The sequence below is a fragment of the Anser anser genome, assembly GCF_964211835.1.
Source record: "Anser anser genome assembly, chromosome: 2".
Classification (NCBI taxonomy): Eukaryota; Metazoa; Chordata; class Aves; order Anseriformes; family Anatidae; genus Anser; species Anser anser.
This window is the reverse complement of record NC_139721.1, coordinates 136816473-136841378: the sequence shown is the minus strand read 5'-3', so window position 1 is coordinate 136841378 and position 24906 is coordinate 136816473. Positions and strand designations below refer to the sequence as shown.

Here is a 24906-nt window from a genome sequence, read left to right as displayed (position 1 = left end):
CTGCTGGCCACACTACTGCCCCAGGGCTGGAGGAGTAAGGTAGTGACCCACCAGGGCTCCCCAGTGCAGGAAGAAGGGCACTGGGCACTGTAGCGTTGAGAGTACTGACTTGATTTACAGCCCAGTATTCTTTCACTGAGTTCCTCGTGTCCCTACACCATCTCTGGGAGTCTGACTGTCTGATCCTAGGCTGTGGTTAATTGAAAGGCATCACCACAAGTATCTGTAAAATACTTAGTAGCCTAGAAAATCAATGTAAATATGACTGTGAAGTGTTTGTAAATGAATAAGAACAGTGTTTCCTGAGAAATGAACTGTTTTGCCATTTAAAAACATATTCTGTCACATAGCTTTTCTGCTTAATAGCTTGTTAATTTCAGCAAACATTTAACTCTACAAAATAATTCCAGGATTATCTTTGGCATATTGCAAAGCAGCAACCATTCTGTAGGCACCCTTCAGTTTGCTCTCCAAATCCTCTCTAGTGAGTACAGCTGAATCATTTAATTGATGAGTTTGGGGCTGACTTCTTTTGAACCATGACTAAACTACTGGATGTAAGATGTGCAGTCCCCCCCAGCCAGTGATGTTAAATGCAGGTTTCTACAGAAACCCCATGTCTGTTCCGGCACAGCATTAAGGAATAATACTGGACTGTGGATTCTGCAAAGTGTTGTGGGAGTGGTTGATCAAGGTTTTTTTTATAAAAGAGATTATTTAGGAAAAAAAAAATTTTGCAAATTATAGCATAATTACAGGTGAATATATTTTTGTGTAACATTTAGGGTTGTAGCTACATGGGTCATATTTCTGTGAAGACACACATGCTGTGAGTGTTCCTACCAAGTTGACTGTAAAAATGAGTATCAACTTTATTAGGTTTCTGCAGAGCTGGGACGTCTGAACATAAAATCCTTATGACAGAGAATAATGTCTTCTGTGTTTCAGTACGCAAAGCAAATGTTACATGTATTTTCTGTTTGATGTTTTAACTCAAAAAAAGAACAAAAAGAAAAAGGTAAGTACTCACATAATCAGCTCGGTCTGTGAAATTATTATTGAATAAGTTACAGAATAGAATACTTGCTTCTATGGAAAAATAATGGGTTTGGAGGAAGGAAGAAAAGTGAAGTGATTTTCACACAGAATGCTCCCAGAATCTTCTCATGGTGTATAAATTACAGTCAGACTGGTTGTAATCTAGAGCCTTTTGTCATAAAATAACGTGCTGCAAAAAGTGTTTCTCGATTGCTGTTGAGCTCACATTGTCAAGAATACTAGGTAGGTATCCTGTGTGCAAGGATCGCTGGTTTCTGACAGGTCTCATTTATCCAGGAGAGATGTGTGAGCTTCTGTATTTTCCTCATAAGTAAGCTTAAGATACTGTATTTTCACAGGAAAAATGACAACATGCATTCGTATCACAACCACATTTAAAAAAATATATCACTTTAATATTAAATTTAAAGTAAAAATTATACTTAAATATTATTAAATAAAATAGATGTGTAAGGATCTGTGTGCATACTGGCATGCTGTCTGGTTAGCAGCCTCTTACTAATATATACATAATTAGGGGAAAGAAATGGTTAGAGTGTGGTGCAACTGCCTCTATTTTTGCTTCATTTAAAACTTAATGGGGAAAAAAAAAAAAAAAGATTACTCTTCTGTTTTACACAGACTGGCTGAGAAATGCATGCTTTTTTTCCTGGTTTCCTATAAACTGGGAGTGAGACTTGATGATGTTGCTAAGCATTGTGTGGCATCAGCGTCCTGCCCAGGTTCTGGTCAGATCCTGATGGCCATGCTGTCAGATGCTCTGCTGACAGTAATGGACCGTGTTGATTTTTAGCTGTTCAAAATTAGAAATGGTTCCAGAAAGCGTTTATTTTTGGAGACAGAGATTTCAGGATGTTTTGATGGTTTTGTTTTTACCGTAGGTTTAAACGTTTACTTGTTAAGTAAGCTAGAGCTAATATTGATGAATTTAGATATGAAAGGAAATAATGCATTTATGTCTTGCTGACTGATTTCCTTTCATGTATGATACCAGGGCTCTGCCTGCTATGTGTTTTGTGGAGAATGGTTGTTTTCTGTCAGATCCTCTTTCCCAGGTACACCTGTGGTAGAGCTGAGATGGAAAAATCCTTGGTGTCCACTCTGTTCGAACTGGAACCCTGGGAGCAATACAAGAGGGTCTTTTGGGCAGGTTCCCTCACACACCCCCAGCCATTAGGTGCTGCCTGCTGGAAGTGTGAAGAGCAGTGCTAGTGGCCTCTGAGTGCAGTCTTTCCCTTGGCAGCTGCCATTAATAATCCATGTCAGTGGGGGAGGCAGGAGTACTGGAAAAGGTTGTTTGCATCTCTGGAGAAGAAGAGAGGAATGACTTGCTGTATAAATACCTGCTGGCTTTCCTGATGTGGGTGTCCCCTCTGAAGTACAAGTGGATAGGCAACATACACTCACACACCCAACCCAGTCCAAGACAAGGCAGCTTCATGAATCCGTCCCTTACAGGAGAATTTGCACACGTACTTACCTCACCTGTGCTATTCAGCGGCGTCAGTTCAGTGAGTTTCATGGAATTGCTTTAATAAGCATAGTTATTTTAGTGATCATCGCATAAATGTGTGTGCCTTTCTTCTGCCTGGTATCCTGCACACACACAGATCGGTGTGCGTTTCTCTGGCATCACCTTCTGCTTGTAAACCATAGCATTACGTATACGCAGTTGTGTTCTCCTGAATCTAGTCAAAGTGCATGCTAGTTTTTGTAGTGAGGGTTATTACATGGGATCAGCTGCAAGGAAAGGACATTCATGAACGGAATGACGTTAAAGCCACTTCTTAATTTTTTACAATAAATGCAGTCAATATCTCTTCAGGAAGCCTGCATAATGCCAATACTGAGTGATTTATTTTTCTCCTTTGAGCCTTCTGAACATTTTGAATTATCCTGACAGTGGAAGTCATTGACCTAGAATAGATTTTGCAATGTATCTGCCAGAAAAATGTATCCAAACTGTCCGTAGCTGACATAGTAAGGAATCTGTGAAAATGAAGACATGACTTTTACCTTTTGAACTGTTCTAGTTGAGGGGGAGGGGGAAAACGAGCAAATATAAGCATCTATTATTATCTCGTCCAGTGTTTCGAGCGCCGAACTATTTGGAAGAGTTATCATACCATAATAGAAGATAACCAATTTGGCTTCTCTAATAACAAATTCATTTACTCTTTCTTACAGTGTTTTATAGGGAGATAATCAGCACCCACCAGATGGAGTCTGGTAACCTATGAGACGAAGGAAGGAGAGGGAATTCTTCCATAATCCCAGCTGGCAATCAGCTTCTGTCTTTAGGGCTAAGAATTAGTATCCCCGTGACTCTAATCTGGCAAATGCAACTATGAATGCTATTTTAATTCATGTAAATATCAAGTTTTCTTTGTAATTTTGCTTAACTGTTTAGTTTACTAATATCTTTGATTGTGTAAAGGAGGAATTTTCTTTTGAAATTTGTTTTGTTTTTCTATTTCATTGAGTGTCGCCCCTTCTCTAATAGGGTTCATGGAACAGTCAGAGGGCAGCACCAGACTAATGTGACTAATTGGTCAGTGCGTCTTCTGACCCATTTAGGACCTAATCCATCAACACGAAGTTTGCAAGTGGTGCCTCCTTTCGTGAAATATAGGGTAAGGAGGCAACTTGACAGTGGGAATCCTATCCTGTCATGGAGCTTCTCCAGCTTATTTTGTGTCCTAGCTTGCTGTTCCCTCATGGACTGTGGTGCTGAGTAGCAGACCTGAAGTTCTTTGAAGTTGCTTGGGTGATCTTGAGCCTGGGTGGCCTCACTCATCCCCCCATTCGTTCTTCATCATAATACAAGGATGCCAGGGACCCTAATGTCCATATCAGAGAAAGTAACTTCACAGGGGAAGTTGTATGTCTCCAGGGATTTTTATTTTTTTCTTCAACACACCCACAAGAGAGAAAAGTTAGTTCTTTCACAAAGAAAACTTCAGCTTTTTATTATATGTACCTAGTCTCAGTCTTTCCTAGTAAAAAAGTGTTTTTTTTCAGTAGGGTGTGAAAAATGAAGGAACAATTACTGGTGGTTGGGGAGGGGGGTGACTTCACTTTGCAGCCTCACCAAAGACAAAGATTCATGCCTTTGCAGATGTGGGAAGAACAGGGTCCCAGGAAAGGAGGTCAGGGTGCCAGAAAGTCTTACTGGGTTGATAAGAAAAAAGGGGATCGTATGAGAGTGATTCTTCTGACAATCCCAATCCTTCATATGCTGCTTGTATGTTTTTATCATTACTGCTTTCCTCTGAAGGTTTCTGTTAAGAGATTTAAGCAAATTCAGTGTCTTTTTAGAGAGGCAAATTTTAAATTCCGTGTCCTCCTTTCCATATCCTGTCTTCTGAATGCGACTAAGCATTTTCTCAGCTTCCCAAACTGTTGCTAGGCACTGAGCGGTTGCTCTCATGGTGCTTTCCTAGTCAGCTCCTGAGTTTTCAGGGAACCCCACAGAACCTGGGTAAAACCTGTAACATTTCTCCTGATAGGCACCACCTTGAAGTTAATTGTATTAATTGTAACCCAGCAGTGAATTTAACAACTCTTGTTTAATTAAACTCCTCTGAAATGCCTCAAAATCTTCCTATGTTAAGAAACTAAATAATTAGTTAGCAAATTTTGCTGTGTTGCTGTTTAATTAATCTTCTAGATCATTGAAGAAGAGGTTCCAACAATAGCAGTCAAACCCTGAGGCTCTCTACTATTAATTATTCTCTGTTCTCATGAAGAATCATTTATTACCATTTTGTGCCTTTTTCTATCTGGACAGTTTTAATTCAAAGTAAGACTTTGTCTCAACCCATATTCCCCGTTCATAGCCTAATTTCTTTATCTCTTACTGTAGAGCAAATGGAATCTGAAATGCAAGAATGAAGATTTTACTTTTTTAGATAGCTCTTACACAGGGAGCAGTTAAAGGGCAGAAAGTTAAAATATTCACTTCTTAATTAATACAAACTTGATAAATCATTTATTCTTTCTTCAGCCTATTCCTCCCCCAACATTGAACCTATTTCCTTCTGGAAAATATACTGTCTCAGAAAACAGTAATTTGCATGCCTGTTGTTACTTTTGTTTAACATCATAACATCTGGAAAGGTAATTTAAATAGTTGTGTCTTTGCAAGCAATCAGACAGTATAGAGGACAGATGAAGTCAACAGCAGGATCTAGCCAACAGCCGTCTACCCCCGTGGGGAATGATATTTGCTCACGGTAACCGTGAACAGCATTGCTTTATTTCTGTGATCCTTTCCCTAGATAATCATCTTTTCTTTTTTCAGTGCGCCCGCCTGTGCAGATTTTCTTTTGTGCTTTCTTAATTTCTCTGCCTTCGCTCTTGTCCCGTGAAACAACTGTGTCCTTTAAACGTTTGCTGGCGTTCTCCATACTCCATGCAGATCCATGCTGCAGAAGACAGAGGAGAGATTTCTGTTTCTTTCCAGTCCCGGGTAATGAGACAGCAGCCAAAAGCAAAAGATGCTACCTCTGTGTCTGAATCAGAGAGCTAGATTAAATTGTCTTTTTTTTTTTTTTCTGGCTGGAGGTGATGTTTTTGTTCTTCCTTTTCTTGCCATTATCTGTTTCCTTGAATCCAAGTACCAGAGCCGAGGAGAGAGAAAGAAGGAAAGAAAAGTCCTTTGCTCTGCGGTGCTGCTTGTCGTGTTGGGACTTTATAAAGAGCTGCTTAAGAAGCCATTTGTGCTTGGTGGATGTTCTGATTCTTGAGCAGATTGTTAAGTTTTTGATAAACCTGAATCAGGGTCACAGTAGAAACTTAATTTGTGGTGCCTCGTACCAAAACAATGTGAATTTCTCCTGTTGATTCTGGTATGGTATTACAAAAAGATTACATCATATAAAACCTATCAGGACTGGTAACCATTCTCCAAGACTACTAGGCATAGCATGCTGAACCTAACGTGAAAAATTATTCATGAGCACTGTGAACCCTTAGCACTGGGGAGGTAAGACTGCGCTCATCAGTGCTTTGCTGGATGTTCAGCAGTGCTGTTTGTATTTCTTGGCTGTGCCTGTTCGAGTAGGTGCAGCGTGCCTCAGACTGCCCGTGGGCGCTGAAGCCAGCTGGCACCAGAGTGCTCTGTGTTCACACTGTTCAGCGTTTTTACCTTGCAGAGCAGAGTGGCCACATCCAAACCGTCTGTTGGAAACATCCAAGCTAACTCCTAGCCTGTGCTACCTCCTGGACTGTCGGAGTCTTATTTGGTAGAGTACTAGTTAACTTGGGCCAAATAGTTCCAGAGACCGTTTCAGTGATTTAACAGTGTAGATGACCAATTACTAGTGCTTGGGAGCCCTTCCTGGCACTGTTAAATTTACTGGCATAAGCATAGTCCCTGTGTCCTGAGATCTAGCTAGTTTGAATTTTATGGCAAGTTACTTACTGGAATATTTGCACATTTGGACAGGATATTCTATGTTTAAGCATGACATATAAATACATCTTCATGCTAACATTTTAGCTGAGATATAAACTATTTTGCTAGGTATCTAGGGCATTGTTTTTAAAATGCATGTAACATGAAATAATAAGATTTAGTTGGGCTGGATTTCATAAGGAGTGGGTTTTCTTTTCCTTTGCTGCAAAAAGGAACAACTTGACAGGTTTTGAATCACTTTATCCTCAAGTCAGTTGAATCTAAACATAGTAACATACCACTGCAACCAAAATGCCACCATAAATGTTTGTTAAGCTAATGTCTTTCATCCTTCTAAGTGAAATATGTTTTGCTGTGGAAGTTGCTGGCAAGTTTTGGTGCACCTTGATAAACGTGATAGCGCATTGTGACAGCTGGGCAGAAATACCCAACATTCATCCTTGTAGGAAAACTCAGCAAGCCACAAAGATGGTGCTATAAGAGCATTTAGCTGCACCGGGACTGTGCTGTGAGTGTGGTTCAGCTTGGCTAGAATATGGATCATGTAATTACCTAGACTGTGGACGTGGTCCTAACTCGGCAGCTTACTTCTGACCCATGTGCAGTTACTTCCTGGATTGGCTTCCCACAGATACCAGCAAGGGTAAGGATGAGGGATGGCAGATCTCACCTCAAACTGCAGTCTAGTTGTAGAAACATTCCCAGGTGGGAGTTGCACCCTTTGAACAGAGTTGGCATACGTGCTTCACTTGCATTCAGGAACATTAAAGCATAGACTTACAAGTTTGTTTCTTTGAGGAGGCTGTTCCTGTAAGGCTTGTGTAGTGCTATAGTGGATGCTGATTAAATGATTATCATGTATACAAGAAAAACTATTTTACAAGTATTGTGTTGGGAAACTGTCAAACTGGCTGGAGGAGATGGAAGAGAGCGCTCCCTGGCAGCGCTCTCAGAAGTGCAGGGTGGTGTAAGGACCAGAACCTGGAGAGGTGCCGAAAGATTGAATCCATTGGCTAATTTTGAAGTGGTTCTGGATAAACCTAATGTGTCAGTGAGGCCCTGGCTTAGAATTTCTAGGGGAAATAATTAATCTAAGTGCATTAATATTGCTGTTTTTTTTACATGACTTTCTAATCGTCTGACTCTAATACCCGTTTAGTGTTGATAGGAGCATAGTTTATCAGGGGCTCGTATCCAAGATGCTCTGGAGAAACTCCTGAGCCTTTTCTGGCCCTTAAGCTGTTAGTTTGCTGCTCTTCCACCAGCACCACTCATACTGCTGAAGAAGACCCTGAATATGTCACAAGGCTCTGGAGACGTGATTTCAGAGGTTATGGTTAGAGACTTACATAGGACTTACACTACTCCAGCATCTACCACAAGGGCAGCATGGTTGGGTGCAGTTAATCCAGGATACTTGTGCAGTATATTAAAACCAACTTCTTGAAACAAGTGTTCAATGGGACAACTGAGGTGAGCAGTGTGCTAAATCTGTTACACACAAATAGGAAAGCACTCTTGAGTTCTTCAGTGAAGGTTGATGGCAGCTTTAGCAGGATGAACTATGAAATAGTGGAGTTTAAAAAGTGGAAAGGAATGAAGACTAATATTAGAGTGACAACTATGGACTTCAGGTGAGCAATTTTTGTCTTGTTCAGGGATCTGTTTGGCAGGATCCTGTGGGACACTGCCCTGAAGGGTAAAAGAGCCCAAGAGACCTGCTTGATCTTTGAGGACACCTCCTTGGACCATAAAAGTAATGCAGTAGCTTTGAGCAAGTGTGACAGAAGAGCATGGATGAACAGGGAACTGCTGTCTCAGCTAAGGTTCAAAACAAAGTTCACAGAAAGTGGAGACAGGGGTAAGCTACCTGAGAAGAGTGTAGCTGTGTTGCCGAGCATGTAGGAACAGAATTAGAAACGTGGAAGTTCAGCCAGAGTTGAAACTAGTGGAGAATGTGAAGGGCGACAAGACGGGTTTCAAGCAACAGAAGAAGGAAACCGTGGATGCAGAAAAGTTGGAGATAAATTTGTGATTGCTTTGCCTCAGTTTTTCCACTGACTGACTCTATGGATGAGGGGAGAGCAGTAGATTTTAAGTTGGCTTTAGCGAGGCTTTTGGCATGATCTCCTTAAGTATCCTTCTATCTGATGAAATTGGGACTGGAGAGTGTCTGTAAGATGAGTGGAAAGTCGACTGGACTTCTGGTCCCAGAGTGTTAGAGGGTTATTTATGGACAGTATTATAAAGCCCAACTGGCAGACAGTTACTTTTAGCATTCCTTCAGGGATGAATACCGGGGTCAGTACTATTTAATACCTTTATTAATGACCTGGACATTCTTGCAGGGCCATTTTCATGTTTCCTGCAAGGGTTCATATGTGGCTCTCCATACCTTTAGCGTCTGCTGCCCATGCACCATATACCAGATTAGTCACCGAGTGCTGTGGCAGTTGATCAGTCGTTGTGAGTACGGTTATGCAAGTGAAATCAGTAATCCGTTGTTCAATTTAAATACTTGATAATTAAAGTTAATTCAAAATTAAGCAAAGTTAGTAAAATAATATTTCAACAACAACAACAGCAAGTGGCAGCACATACTGCACGCACATCTCATTCCCGGCTCATCACTGTTACACGTTACCTACAGCGCATGCCATGGCCACACCAAGTCATGTTCCCATGCACCCGTCCCGAGTGCTGACTGGGCAAAAGGACCCCCAGCTGGGTGAAATGACTGATAACTTCGGGTGCTGCTGTCCATCATCAAATCTGGGGTACAGCACATAGCTTACTTCATCCTGGCTGTGGGGTCAAGGATGGAGGCTATGGAGTTTCTGCACAGCAGTTGAGCTCTCTGGCAGCTGTTTCTCCAGGCTCTGTGGAGGATATTCACCAAAGTTCTCTCTTCTGTGCTGGCTTTTCATGTCAACATCCTGTTCTGGGCATTGTGTGGGTTGCTGCATCAGATGTTTCTTACATGATCTTGGGTGACTTCATTCAGTCGTTGCCCCTTTCACCTCCCGATGATGGTTACTTCCTCATGTTACTTTGGGTGCTGATCTCCAGGCAGAGTTGTTCGCTTGCTTGTGCTCGTTTCGAGGCACTGCCATCGCTAATCTCCAGGCAAACCTTGTTTACTTCCTTCTGCCGTTCGCCCTCAGTTCCCCTTTGTTCCAGCTAACAGCTTTACAGGTTGCTGTACGTGTGCTTGTCTCTGATGCAAGGGCAGGCTGCGTGGACTGGCAGACGTAAGACAGAAAGGCTCTTAGGAGTTTGCAGGTGTTAAGAAACTGGGGAGAGTGGTCAGTAGGCTAATGGGCAGAGCTGCTGTACAGAGGGGCCTGTGCAGGCTGGAGCAGTGAGATGGCAGAAACCTTACCAAGTCCAGCAAAGGCAAAGGAGGCAAAGGCCCTGCACCTGGAGCAGAACAGGCCCGCACATCACTGTGAGCTGGGGCTGGCGAGCTGGGGAGCAGCTGCGCTGAAAAAGCCCTGTGAAGAGGAGGAAAGAGCTTCTTCAGTCCGAAGAAAAGCAGGATGGGATGTCAGGGATCTTCCTGCTGCCTCAGCTACCTTGTGGGAGGTAGAAAGGGTGAACCCAGAGCCTTTGTACTCTGTGCAGGGACCAGAAGTTGCAGCAAGGGAAATTCTGACTCCATATTATCCAAAAATAAAAAGCACTATGAGGTAACTCAAACGCTGGGACCGGTTGCCCAACGTGACTGCAGAATTTTTCCATCCTTGGATTCAAAAGTGCTCCAGACTGACTGGCTGAGATGGCCCTGCTTTGAGCTGGGGGAGGCTGGGGAGGCCCAGAGCTCCCATAGAACCCAAATTATTCGGTGACTCAAAGATCCTGAATGATTCTAAAGTTTCAGATCATTTTATTTGAACAGTTGTAATTGCACCTCATAGTTTGTGAATTCCTGATGTCCGGTCTGTGACCTCTGTGTCCCAGGCTGCCATCTTGTGAAAAAGTGACGAGTTCCAGCTTGCACTGCTGAAACTAAATAAAACTGCCTTCTTACAGGGTTCATACCACTTTTAGCTCTTTGGATTAATTATATGGTTATTATCGTAATGGAAGCAGCCAGGGTAGGTAATTAAAGACATCTTGAAGTAAATTAGATAAATGGTAGCAGAAGCAGCTTTGTGCTTTAAAGCTCAGAGGGAAGCCATTTTTTAAACCAGTCTTCAAAAAATCTGTAAAAATTTCCCCAAATTCAATGAAATTTACTAAGCATTTTTTATTGACCAAACTATATTTTAGGAAGGGTTAGAAGATAAAATGTCATTGTGAATCCTGTTGCAGTAAAAACCTGTTCTTTATTTCTTAAAGTGAATCTGTTTTATTCTTAATTAATTAATTTTTGTTGTATTTAAGGAATCCAAGCTAAATTATTTTTAATTGAGCACATAATGCTTGAAGTATTTTTAGGAGAAATCATTCACTGAGAATAAGTCACTAAAAATCCATGCTATAGAGCTTCAGGTTTGTGTCACAGAGTTGGTGGCTCTACACATTTTCCAGTATGAAAGTACTTAGCAAAATGGAAATGTTATTTAACTAAATTAATTCTTACAACGATGTTTCTGTTTCCCATGGTTGGTTTTATATATATATATATGTATGTGTGTATATATATACACACTTGTTATTTCAAGAAGCACAGGTCTGCAGCTCCTTATTTAATAAAAGCTGGAAATATGCAGAAAGCCATATACTGGGTTTGCTTTAAAATCATTACATCCTGACTGGATTGCAGGAGATGTTGGTGTTGCTGCCACTTTCAGTAGAATGTTTTTCTTAACCACCAATACTACATTTTAATTTTCAGTTTCTCCAGATTTTGTATTCTTTAGGTTTTCTTATTTTTGAAATAGAGTCAAATACTAATTATGTTCCTAGCCTTATCCCTGTTTATCTTAACACCACAACCACAGAGAATATTTCACAGCTGGTAATTCAGCTATACCATGTGCAACTGTGAGTATCAAGGTCAGCTTATGCCCTGCTTCTCAGTGTCGTTCCCTCCTCTCTTCCAGTTTTGTGGGCATCAGAAATAATCAGTAATGGTCTGAGATTTAGCATAGTTGTGGCTTGTAGTACAGCTTTGCAGATTTGCTGGGTTTTATTTTGCATTTCCTGGCTTTAATAATTAAGGGGAATATTGTCATGATGAGGTTTAAAGGTTTGAAAACCCTCATTTGTCTCATATCCAGAAACATAACCAGCTTCTTAAAGACATTATTGCTGATAGAATTTATAGGTCTTTGTTATAATACTTGTGGCCCTTGAGACTAATTAATCAAGTCTGAAATGCATGTGCTTAATTTTGGTGAGGCAGAGTGATGGGAAATACATAATTAGCCACTTCGCTGAATTGTGCATATTATGGTTCAGTGACTAATTTTCTGGTCAGTGAATCACAACCTTATGTCTCTTTTGCATACTTAAGCACTTCAGATTATGATAGTTGTATTTAAAGCCATTCTGGGCTTAAAGATCTAATTCATGCTTAGCATTTTAATAACTGCTTCTCCTTCTAGGAGAAGGATATTTATTCTTCTCTCTTTCATTTACAAATTTATGGGTTATTTTAGTTGTAGGTTAAACATCATTATAATATATAGTATAGTTTTATTAAGTAATATATGGTTTAGTATTATTAAGGTCATGGAATGTAACACGTCAAAAGATTTGGTTTTGTATGTAAAAAATGTAATTGTTTGCAACATTATATTCCATTTCACAAGTTTGCAATCCTGTACCTAGAACTCACATCAATCACAGATTGAATGCTTCTAAATATTTATTTTCAAACACTTCAGAAACGTTTCACTTTAAAGCAATAAATTGTAGGAAAATGAAAGATTCCTTGCATATTTCTGTTTTGGAAAGCATTTGCTGTATATTTTGTCATTGCTTTGAGGCTTTTATTCGTGTGTCATCTAACAGCTTCAAGTGTCATTGAGGAACTTCATTCTGACATATGATTCAAGTCTTGAAAATCTCCATGAACTGTGTATGTCTTTGGGATGAGAAAAAAAATAATTAAATTTAACATTTTTATTTCTTACCTGAACTTCCTTGTCTGTATGAAAATATTATTGCAATACAGTCTGCAGCGTCAAAACCATTCCTAATTTGCAAATGGAGTTCAGCTGGAAACCAGAAAAAATTCCTTTTCTAGTGTAAAAACTCCGAAGTCTTCATGAATTAATCCCAAATCATCAGGAGTTATCAAACTTCAGTTCCATTATATATTGTCTGTTCTAGGGATTCAGTGTACAAAATGATTGTGTGAAGTATTTTGAGTATCTTATTTTCCAAGGGAGGTGAAGTTACCAGGCAGAGGGCAGGAGGGAATATTATATTTACATCACTTTTTGTAGTTCCATAATTTACCACATCTGTGATCTCCTTCGTGTGTTTACAAACATGCTATCTCTACTGTGTACAAATAATACACTCATGTATAACCTTGCTTAAGATGCTTATTTAAAGTAGAAGTTATTTTTCTATATTCTCTTTTAGTTTCTTTTTACATAGAAGAGAGAAATACATGGCAAATACGGGTTGAATCCTTTTTTTACTGCGTGTAGTAATATTGAAAGTTCATTGTTCCTCCCATTTGAGACTGAAAGCGTGGCTGTTTTAGTCTTTGTAATACTTGGCTGTAAAATTAAAATTCAGAGGGAACAGGATCCGACTATGAGTCAGTGTGCAGAACAGATGAAGAACAGAGGCCATGAAGAAACATTCTTTTTCTTTCAGCCCCAGGTCTTTATCATTGCTGTCATGTTTTGTAATTGTAGCATGTGAGTGCCAGACTGTGATCTGCTGTGATCAAGATTAAAATGGTGATGTTATTTACTTCATTTTTTTTTTCTGTTTTTTTGCTCGACTTTTTATTAATGTTTTTTAACTAAGACACTTCCTTGCAAATTATTTTCAGAGCACCTTGTGTCATTTCAAATAGAGTCACTCATTCTCACCTTTTTTATCCTTTTGGAAGTAATTATTGACTTGCGTATTTTGATGATGTTGAAATATTCTCCATGTTGTGTTCCTTTCTATAGTGCCTGACTTCATAGAGTCTGACAAATCATTTGGCATACAAAATGGATTCAGGTTCATCCACTCACAGGAACATGTGCATGGATGCCAAATCCCAAATGACATTAACAGCAAGAGGCATTACTAATCAAAATCATTTTCTTAACACGGGGTATAATGCATACTTCTACCTCTCGTTCCAATAATAAATTAAATATATCATTTTGAGCCAGATGTTGTGGAAACAAATAGTTTATCATATGCATTATGTCACTTGATTATGCTTTTCAGCTCTGCATAATACCTCTTTCATCTGTAATTGCCTAATTGTCTTTCTAGCCTGCTAAGAAAACACTCCTTGAACTTGACGTTTTAAAATCGTGCTTTTGTTCAGTATTTTACAGTGTTAGTACCATATCATGTATTTTTATAATTAATACTACAGGTGGCAAAATACCTAACTATGGTTATGCCATTGTGCTTAAAAAAGGGTTACAATCAAAGCCAACTCTGAATTTCAGTTGTGGAAAGTAAAACTGAGAAGCAGAATTGTAAGTCTCAGCCAAGAAAGAGGTAACTTTCAATGTCTTTTGTGAAGCCAAGGAAATACACTTCCAGCGTTCAGCGATAGCTCGCAGTGGAGAAAAATGCTCCCTAGCAACAGAAGTTCATGAAATAAAAGCTTTAAATTCAGTTTAAAGTTAGGGAAACAGTATCTGTCGGGTTTAAAAATGTGGGAATAGATTCTCTGTTATAGACCGCAGAAAGGCAAATAGAAAAGCTCAGAAATGTCTTGTATGAGAAGATGGAGAAAGAAGTTACCGTAGCACACGTTCCTTCCGCTACGAGCTGTCAGAAGTTTGTCCGTGCTGGTACTGTGCCTCTGCACTGCCATAGGCCTCCGAGAAATGTGCTGCTCTTAGGGGACTGGAAGAGCTGATACTCTTTTAAAAAAATTGCCTTGCGCTAGGTCTGTATCTGTGAAGTTCAACCTCAGTAAATCTTTTCTACTGAAATTTGGAGTGAATGCTTTACTGGTCACTGTCACTTTTGTTTTTTCATCCTATAAATACTGTGATGGTCTGATCACTCAGTGTCCGGCACGCGGTGCCCTTCTGGCAAACAGAGTTCACAGAGCACGTTTAAAGCAATCACAGCCATGGATTTGTGAAGAAAAAGGCCACTCCCTAGACTAAACACAGGTAAAAATCAAGAACTTTGGTAAAACAATAGGAGTAATCATTTTTTCAATATTGTTTTGTATAGGTTCGTAATTGGACGAGAAAAACCAGGACAAGTGAGTGAGGTTGCACAGCTGATCAGCCAAACTCTAGAACAAGAACGCCGCCAGAGAGAGCTCCTGGAACAGCATTATGCACAATATGATGCAGATGATGATGAGGTAACTCGCTTTCTAGTGTTTCATTATGCAGTGGTTTTTAATGTTCTGTTTTCTATTTTCCTGGTTTCTGCTTTTTAATTGTCACTCAGAGGTCAACTGTGCACCCGTCAATCACCCCTGCTGCTGAGTTTTAGGGTTTGGCAGTCAATCTGATTTGAAGAACAAAGTTACTGCAAAGCTTTTCAGCATGGATTTAGAAGATTTCTTTTGTTCCATAAAAGCACATATCAAATTGGTTGATGCTTCTGTAATCATTGCTCTTCTGAAGGTGCCTGCTTTGTTTGAAATCAGGGAATAAAGCTGATCTGCTTGTGCATGTTTTGAAACCTTTTTTGTGTGTGTGAAAACTGGTAAAAGTCACCTTCTAACTTCTACAGGGTTGGGAAAGATTTAGACCTTTCATTTTTTCCTAGAATAATTAATGTTCTTCTTTATTCAGAACATTAAGAAATGTTCTGAAAATTCCCAGTAAGACTTCTCCTTCCATGCACTGTTTATTGTTTCTGTGTGAACAGCTATTCCGCAGGATGGAGAATTAATCTACCTTGTCTGAAGCATTTATTGATCTTCATGATTAGTGCCTGATGTTCCAATACAAAGGTTCTGAAGCTTTCAGCTTTATTCAGTTATTTTTCATAAATTCTTCCAGCTCTCTTAAAATTCCCAGTATGCCTGAGTGTCAAGATACTTAGAAAGATTAATGAGAGATCTTTTTCAGAGACGACTATGCTACCCCTAAATTTGCTGCTAGGTTAAGTTAGGGTAAAAAGCAGTTGGTGTAACAAATCACTTCCACATAGCCCAAGCATACCACCTTCTTTTCACATGATCTGGAACAATATTATTTGAAATCTCAGACTCCATGTATTACTGAGTTTTTGCCCAGGCCTAAGTTTTTTGTTGTTGTTGTTGTTTGTTTTGTTTTGGTTTGGTTTTGTTTTTTCTTTTATTTGGAGAAGGAGAAGATAGAGAAGGGGAGATAGGATAGGGAGTTTATGCGATGCATTTATTTCAGTTTAGTATTCTTTCACGTCCTGAGACAAGGCTTCTAAACAGTGAAGTAGGAGGAAAATACTCTGAAGTAAAATAAGGATGTGCTTGGATGAGGGTATTTTGAAACACACTGTTAAACTAGCTATAGGTCAGAAATAAAAAAGAGACAATTCCCTCTAGCCTTTGGAAAATGAGACTTCTCACAACTCATCACAGCATGCCATTGACATCAGGGTTTGAAGACCCATGACGTCGTTTTTGTCTTAAACGTAGTCTGGTGGCTTTTCTGTTGGCAGGAGAGATGTTTCCTAAATATCTGATGTACACATAGAGGGATTTGTAGCTGAAGGCAGACCTACATGGGTAGTTGATGGGTTAAGCCTTTTACACAGTGAACACATCTACCTGCAAAAATCTCAAAGGTTTGGTTTGCTGGCCCTCATGCTCCAGGCAAATGTCAGAACTCAGCATCTGACAATAAAGAAAACATTGTTAAATCTGTGTAGATCAATACTGATTGTGGTAGTACCTCAGCCTTCAGTAGGTATTGTTGCTGTGTTGATGCTAACAGTGACACTTTCATACATGTGACCATGCAAAGGTTTCTCAGCACAGCAGTGAAACAGGACAGGAGTAACTAGGTATCATCACTTCCTGTGATGTGTCTTGTTGTCCTTCATGCAATTCAGCAACTAAAAACTCTTAAGGTCCATTCCCCACATAAATTTTTAACACAAAAAATGTTAAATGCAAGACGTGTTTTCTATTCATAGAGAAATGAAGGTAGTACAAATAATTAACAGGCTTAAAGGCATCATTTTCTTATTATAGCACTACACAGGGGGTGATGGCCACATCTGTGACTATGATGTGTATGTTTATGCAGTGCAAATGGGACTTCTATGCAGTATGTGAGGGAAGGGGGAGGAAGAAAGCAAAAGACATCTACTGCGGGAGATCCAGCGTGTCATCAAAAATCTCTTCTGGTAGGAGAAGGAATTAGGCTTCAGAACGAATGAAGGAGTGTGTCAGTTCTCAAAAACAAACAACACTGGGATCACCAAAGTTTACTACCCATTTCCCACATGATGGTGTATGGGAGATGGGTGGCAAGCCTTGTTCTCAGAATAGATGGATTTAGCGTAGTTGCTGAAGTATGCAGTGGGGCATGTTTCCCTTCTTAATTAACAGTATTATAAAGAAGCAGATTGTATTGGGAACCTGCAGCAGTCCTCAATGTTTGTGTCAAAATGTGTCACTTTTTTTGTCACCTGACTGTGCCTTGCAAGTAAACTCATGTAACTTGCAACCAGGCAATTATCACAATGGAAGTAGTAATGTGCTCTAATGCACATTAAACACAGTACAAAGACATTTTTGGTCACCACAAGCACTTCTGCTCTATTTGCTATTGAATATGAACATCAGCACTTGAGCTTACCTTACTCTGCTAGGGCAAATGCAGCTGTATGTCAGACTCCACTGCCAGCCTTGCATTTTTTGGCTCTGGTAAGCAAGGCATCTTTGGGGCAAGAAAATATTGGTTTACAATGTCTGAATGAATATGCATACACAAATGTACCAAAAAACTTAACCTTTCAAGTCTATTTGCGCACAGTGATAGTGGTTCTGACTGTATGAAGCTCAGGAAAATGTGGATTATCAGTGTAAGATGTGACATGTCGAGATAGATGACAAAGAATTATACAAGAGTTGCTCAGTCTCAGAGCTATGAAACCATTCCATTCATTTTCATACAGTTCTTAAAATGTGGTAGCATGGATCTCCAACTACAACACTACATAAATACACAAGAAAATGATCATTATCAACCCTCCATTGCAGCTGTCAAACTCTGAGCCTCAAAGACTTTACCTCAAAGACAGCAATAGCTTATCAGGTTTCCTGAGCAGGAAATCAGCAATCTGGGTTTGAGTCCTAGAGTCACTACAGATGACTGTGTTTTTTAAAGTTGTGAGCTGATCAAATCACAGGAAGAGAGCATGTTCCAGGCACGTTCAGGTCCTGCTATCTTGCTGTGTCACCAACTGTCTGGCATTCCTCTGTTTTGAGGGTTAATAGTCTTCATAGTAGCCCAAGCATCATCTAATTATTCTAGAAGGATCGGAGTTCTCTAATACAGCAGCAATACTGAAAAAATTTTGACTTCTGTCAACCAGCATGCATTGGATTTCAGTCAGATGCTAAATTAGAAAGATACCTGTTTGCCTGCTGTAATTTCTCATTCACTTTGCAGGAATGTTGCATGTCAGTTATTTGGTGGGGAAGATTCATGCTAATACACTGTGTTTCCAAAAGAAACATCATGTACTGTAAAAGTAATGTGAACCCTGAAGAGTCCTGCATATACTTCAGAATCTGTTGTTAAAATGAGCTGCATATTGTCACAGCTTGTAAGATGCTTTCAAATGCTGCATCATTCACGTCTTTGCAAGCAAAGTCAAGAAACTTGTGCAGAAGTGGCAAACACTTTCCAAAAAAGAAAAGGTATGTTCAGTGGGATCCATGCAAAGACAAGCAGGATAAATGTGCAGCAGCTCACAATTTGTTGGTATGTTCCTATGAGCGAAGCAGAACCAGCAGCATCAGTAATTTCTCATGTACTGCTTAGGTCTGACAGTGCTAGCAGTACATGCAGTAAATGGCATTTCCCTCTGAGCTGCTGATAGCTCAAATATTGGATAGTATGTCATTTCAGGTGCCGCCTCTAGGTAGCCTGCTGCAAACTACTCATCACCAGTTCCTCTGGCTTCCTAAAATCCCACATCGTTCTAATTTGTTGTATGCTGTCAGAAAACAAGACCTGAAGGCTTTCAAATAGGCACTGTCATTGTATTACCTACCTAGCATGCTAAATAAAACCTGAATCTGTATCCTTGACTGAAACCTCTTGACTTTGCTGTGTTAACACAGTGTTCTGGGCACGCTGTAGTCAAATTATGACATTTCTTGGAATTTTAGTTTGAACATGATACCATCTTCTTTGTGTTCAACACGGAAAGACAAAAGTCACATGAAGCAGATGACCTGCTGCCCTGAAGTGATGCAGGATGTGAAATTATCATCATATTGCCAAATTCTGTTCACACTGGCCATGGACAAGTAGTTATAGGGCATCTTTGAAACAACATCTTGATGTATAATTTTAATGACAATAATAGTCATTTGAGTACTTTTACATTTTTAATTCTTATTTATCAAGATATTCTGAGAGGAAAGCAACATTAAAACCATTGAAGAATATCACAAAACAGGCAAAAAGAAGAATGGTGCAATGTGCTTGAATGTATTAAATGTAGAAAATACATTTGCGAGACAAGGCCTCTCAGAGTGCAATTTTTCCATCATTAATATGAATTACTTCTGTAAAAGCAATGATTGATACGGTAGCATTATATAGCTCTTCTGAAAGAATTTAGTATAAACTCTCAGCAATATCAAATGAAGAGGTGGGTTCGAGTTATTTTTATAGTTCTTCAAATGGCATTCCCTGACTGTGGAGAGTTTCTATACAACATTTAGCTTGATGCACCCTTTGTTATGGTGATTTGGGAAGGTCTGTCTGCCTTTTCTTGGCTGGTGCTGCTGCTCCTTTGTGCTTGCAAGGGCTCAGCCTGTTTCAAGAATTTACAACACAGTTAAACAATGTGAATAATGTATTTTCCCCTTTAAAGTGGGAAATGCAGTTCATGTTCATAAAGATAATTTCATGCTGCTTGCTGTGACAGTGTATAGCAAAATTAAATGGCTAGGAGCAGAAGCTACTCCTGCAGATGGGGAAACCTTGAGGCCTACGTACAATAAATAGACTTCTGCTCACCTGTTTTCCATGGATGAATTTTGCTCACCCGTAGAGACTAAAGAGACTGAGGTTTTGGTTCAAGAGCACGTGAGTTTTCATTAGCAATTGTACAACAAATATCATTGTCAACTACAAAAACAAAATGAATTGTGAGGAACCTCAAGCAGTTGCTGTTCCCTTTGTTATTTTGGAGTTAAGTAACTTTTGTCTGTGTCTGGCTGCTTTTGTAAAACACTAAATTTCTCACTCTAGCTTACTGGCAGTGGGTCTGAACAAACTTTTAGTAGGTTCATGTCAGGTAAAAGCGAGTATTCGTTTAGGGAAAGTATGTTTTTTGTAGTTTACAACTTCTATTTCTTTAAAGCACGCATCGGTTCTTTTGAACCTGTTATTTGTGCTTCCTGTGATTGTAAGATGGGAACAGCTTTTGAAGACAAGAGCAGAAGTCCCATTTATTTCTGTGCTCTCTAATGTGTTTGTGTCATCCCGCTGTCTTGTTTACTCCACCAAATTGCAGAGTTTGGCTTTGATTACTACTTTTTATATTAATTGAAGCAAAAATGACTGTGCCCATCAACACTCAGTCTGTACAGCAAGATTTTCCTTTGTATTCATTCTAATGTGCCTGATGTCTGTCTCCAAACACTGTGGCTCCTGAGACCAGTAGAATATTGCCTGTTCTTGAAGTTTTCCCCAGTATAACTTAGTCCATTTTAAGTGTTCTTTTCTTCTTTTTCTGTGAAATATTTCTTTTTAGTTTAAGTCTGTGGAGACATCAGTTTTAACTAAACTCATTTGTTTTATTCTTTTACTAAAAATGGTAAATATACGTAAGATTTTGCATGAAATTAATATATTGCTTTAGAAAGCGCACATAGCTGAGCCAGGATGCCTCCTCTCTGCATGCTTCAGAGATTTCCTTGCCCCTGCAGATGGACCTGCCAAGATGCTTTGTTGTTGTTTGTTTGTTTGTTGGTTTTCTTGGAGAAATGATAGTTGCATATCACCTTATACACTTTTCAGGGACAGTGACTGCAAAATTGACAGTACATGAGTTAAGCTAGTATTTTGTCCCCACAGTAACTCATTTAATTGAAGTTTCACAGAGATTTTAGAATTGTTCTGCTCCTCGCCCCCCTGGTAGTGTGTGAAAGTGGTGTTGCATGTTCTTGGAAAAAACAAGGAAAATTAACTGTGTAATTTTATGTTTAGACAGAAACTGCGTAAACCATGGGGGATTAAGAGAAAACAGAAGTTATTACAAGCATAGCGTAACTGAAGATTTTGTGTGTGTGTATGAGATTTAGATAGAATGATAAATATAATTTCAAAGGTTGTTTAGCTGTAGTGCTAACATGCCTGAAAACTCCAGAATGAGGTGGATTGTATTCTTTGTTTTTGTCTTAAATAAGGAAAAAGAAGTAAAAACATCTGCTAACATTGTGGGGTTTTTTGAAGACTACTGAGATTCTTAGTACATGTAAAATACATAAAATAAATGGTTAGTGTATATTCAATCGCAGAATATATATCCACTTATGTATAAAGGCCGAGACAACTCTCCTAAGAAATTGCTCACTGTATCAGTGACATATTTAAAGTATAGCCGGGTCATACATGTTAGTGGTTTGCCTTCTGTATGGTAGTTGTTTTAACACTTACTTTACCAAATCATTCTGTATTTTCCATGTGCTTTGCGTTTATTTTTTTTAACTTCAGCAGTTTAAAAAATATATATATATTGATCTTTCATGTGCCATTTATCCAAAAAGTGGTGATGTTTATATTTGCAAGTGTATCACCATGTTCTAAGATGCGTACACACATCTCTTTTATTTGTGTTTGCAGATGCACTTGTGCATCTACACTCATTGTGCTTGCATGCACAAGTTTTTAAATGACAGATTTACAGAAGCTTAAATGACAGCTGGGAAGCTAAATTAAGGTAGGAAGTTGAGATTTGAACTGTTCGAACGTCTGACTTCTTGCCTCTTGAAGAGTTGTTTTGACAAAAATGGCATTAATAGATAATTTGAGCATTACTGGGAATAAAGTTCTGATACTAGTATTATTTACCTTCACATCAGGAGCTGAAAGGGCATGAAGAAACACTTGTGTAATTCTGTCAAAACCTCAGTGTTATAAGCATTACTATATTAACCTATGAAGGACTGCACCCTTTCTCCCACCCTTCCTTTTCCATGTGCTTATTTACTCCTGTGCTTTATAAATCCAGATGTAGCCCCAAAGGAAGCGTTTGCTTTAGAATGTGTTTGTACACACTTGCATAGCCAGCAGACTATTTGTGGTTTGTGTGCAATGCACTGCGGCTTACAGAGGGAGCCCCACTGCAGCAGAGAGGTATCCAGCCACATTAGGTACAGGAAGAGATGAGTACAGGTGTATGTGTGAAAGATTGTCTAGGCAACTTGGGTTTTAATATTGCAAGCTTTTCTCTTCAATATTATTGTTTTTGTCTAATCTGGAGATACTGATTGTGGGTTATGATTTTTTTAGTTTTGTTTTGTCAGCAAATTGTTCACATCTCATGGTTTACTAGCCCAAGAGACACTCACATTTCCTGTTTAAAACTACCTAAAGCAGCTCCTTGCTCAGAGTGAAAATTTTGCAAACTTTAACTTGTCTCTAAACTTGTCTCTGACACTTGGTTTCTTTTTTCTGCTGTTGTCTTTTTGTGTGGGTGTCACTTTCATATCTTGAATTTGTTTATAAAGAACAAACCAATGGATTTTCAAATTCAGTGTGGAATATCACTGGAGAATTTCTACCTCCAGATGGCTTAAGGAAGGCCAGTCAAAATTGTGTCCATCTTATTTGGCTTCCATTTCTGTTTGGAAAAGATTCCTTGTTAAGTTTGAAATGAATTGGGAGAGGTCTTCCTATGAAAAAAGAAAGCTTCATCTGTAAAAGGATGAAAACTGTATAGCCAGTAACTCTGGCCCCTAGAAATCTATAGTGCTTAAGATACTCTTTTCTCCTCTCTCTTAATGTTCTGAAATACTACTGTGGAGTTATATTTTATCTGGTAGAATTTATAACTGCTTGCATTATAGCTAAACAAAAATACAACCTTTCTTGTATGCAGTATGCTGTATTTGCCCACAAGTTTTATTAGTCTTTGAATAGTCTGCCTAATAAGATGATAACTGGAATTTCTTAAATGCTATAAAATTAAGACAGGGGAATATGCTACAGATGAAGAAGATGAAGACATGGGACCTGTCCTTCCAGGAGGTGACATGGCTATTGAAGTGTTTGATCTTCCTGAAAATGATGATATGTTCTCCCCCAGTGATGTGGACACAAGCAAGCTAGCTCACAAGTTCAAAGAGGTAAGTTATAGATCAGAAAATATTTCTGAAATGTCTTACTGGAATTAGATTTCTAACAATCCCACTGCTCAGTGCTTGGTATTTCTCTTGAATACTAGAATTGATTTCTAGCTGTTTGTATAGTTGGTACTTTTGAAGGGCTGAAAAAGTTCTGCTTAAAAGAAGTAGAACTGTTTTTCTGTTTGTTTTTTTTGTTTTGTTTTTTAACATCAGTTTTCAATGACTGTTGTTTTGATGGAGGATAATTTATAATTTAATTTTCAGCACAAAAAGTTATTCTACCTCAGCACTTAGTTTGCATTTTTTGACCAGGAAGACAAAGTGTAAGTTAATTCATTACCAGCAAGTTGCTGTTTTATTCTTTCTTTTTTCTTTTATTTATTTATTTATTTATGTTTTGGGTAAGATTCCAATCAAAAGTAATCATGAAAATCAAATAATGAATATTAGATTTCAGTGAAAATGCAGCACTCTTCATAGTTCCTGTACCATTATGCAGCACTCATCAATGTACTCAGTGTTATATATTTAGTTACGTGTTTAAAAAGACAGGGGAAGCAGACCTGTTTCAAGTTGGCACTTTACCAAACCTCTGCGGTTGTAGAGTTTGTGTAGCATCCACTGGCACTAACGGAAGCTTTTATCGGTGATGGTTATCACAGCCACCGAGCTCGTGTAGCATACCAAAGTTCTGAGAAACATTTCTTCCGTATTTTAGGTTGTGCTTTTGATGTGGTTTATTGCTGAACTTTCCTGAATTCTGATGCAAATAAAGACATGAAACAGGTGGATTTATCCAAACCCAGAGTAATAAAGACAATAAATGACAATAAAGAACATTTTTCTTTCTAAATGCACTGAAGATGGAAGGGCTGTAAGTAGCCAGAATGTCATAGGAGATTTGGACAGCAGAAGCTTTCTGGGCCCAGACAGAAGCTTGAAAAGAGAGAGGCTCACTTTTTTTTCTTCTCCCCGTCCTCTCTTCTTCCTTTCCTTCCACTCAAAACCAGTGTTTTATGAAGTGTAATGTGTATTTTTACTAGTCTCCAGTGAGAGTAATATGTAAAAAGTAATCAATCACTGAGCAACCAGACTTTCCTTTTTCTGGTACTACTCTGTTCACCTTCTGGGTGCTTACTGTTTTTGATCATTGTTTCCTGAAAGTTTTTTAGGTTAGTTACCTGATAATTTTCTCACTCCATACTTCAAAGTCCAGGCAAATTAGCAGAACAGTTGACTTCATTTTCTAATACTTTGCATCGTGCATAATGATTTTCTCAATGTGGTGGTAAGATGCTGCCATTCTGCCAGTGCCAGTGCAACAAGGCTATGGAAAGCAAAAGTGCTGTGATGGACAAGACACTGACCTTTGAATAATTTAACTGTACGACTCTGCATGAAAACATTTTCCATCAACTTGGGCTATTGAGGTACTTGAGCATGTCCAAACTGATATGCAGCTATCTGTAGACCGGTCTGGCTTAATGGCCTTAAAATGCAGATGTAGGGAATTAAATTCGGACTAAGGGACTCTGGAATCCTCCAGATTAAGTGCGGATAAGAGCCTGAGAAGAAAACATTAAATGTTCCTGCGTAAGAGTGGACTCTTTTTCACTAACCCACACAGTTATCGCTGTTAGGAGCATGCCACTTTTGTTTTGCTGATTGTATTTAACAGTACACAGCTGCATTTTGTTGGCTCTTGCAGAGTGCGTGCATGTATTTTTCTTGGTATTTGCCCTGAATTTCTTCAACACTAGAGGACTTGTTCACGATCACACTGCACAAGCCCACA

The 24906-nt window shown here is 39.0% G+C and overlaps 1 protein-coding gene across 12 annotated transcripts in view; it reads left to right on the top strand.

Annotated features, from left to right (window-relative positions):
* PPP1R9A (protein phosphatase 1 regulatory subunit 9A) overlaps positions 1-24906 on the top strand; it is a 160891-nt gene that overhangs the window by 99583 nt on the left and 36402 nt on the right. For all 12 annotated transcript variants that reach the window (XR_014578992.1, XR_014578993.1, XM_083822456.1 and 9 more), the window contains exons 6-7: positions 14807-14942; positions 22956-23111. Coding sequence is in view for 10 of the 12 variants with exons in the window: in XM_083822456.1 (XP_083678582.1) it covers positions 14807-14942; positions 22956-23111 (292 nt within the window). In the remaining 2 variants the exon portion in view is untranslated. The remainder of the gene's footprint in view (positions 1-14806; positions 14943-22955; positions 23112-24906) is intronic.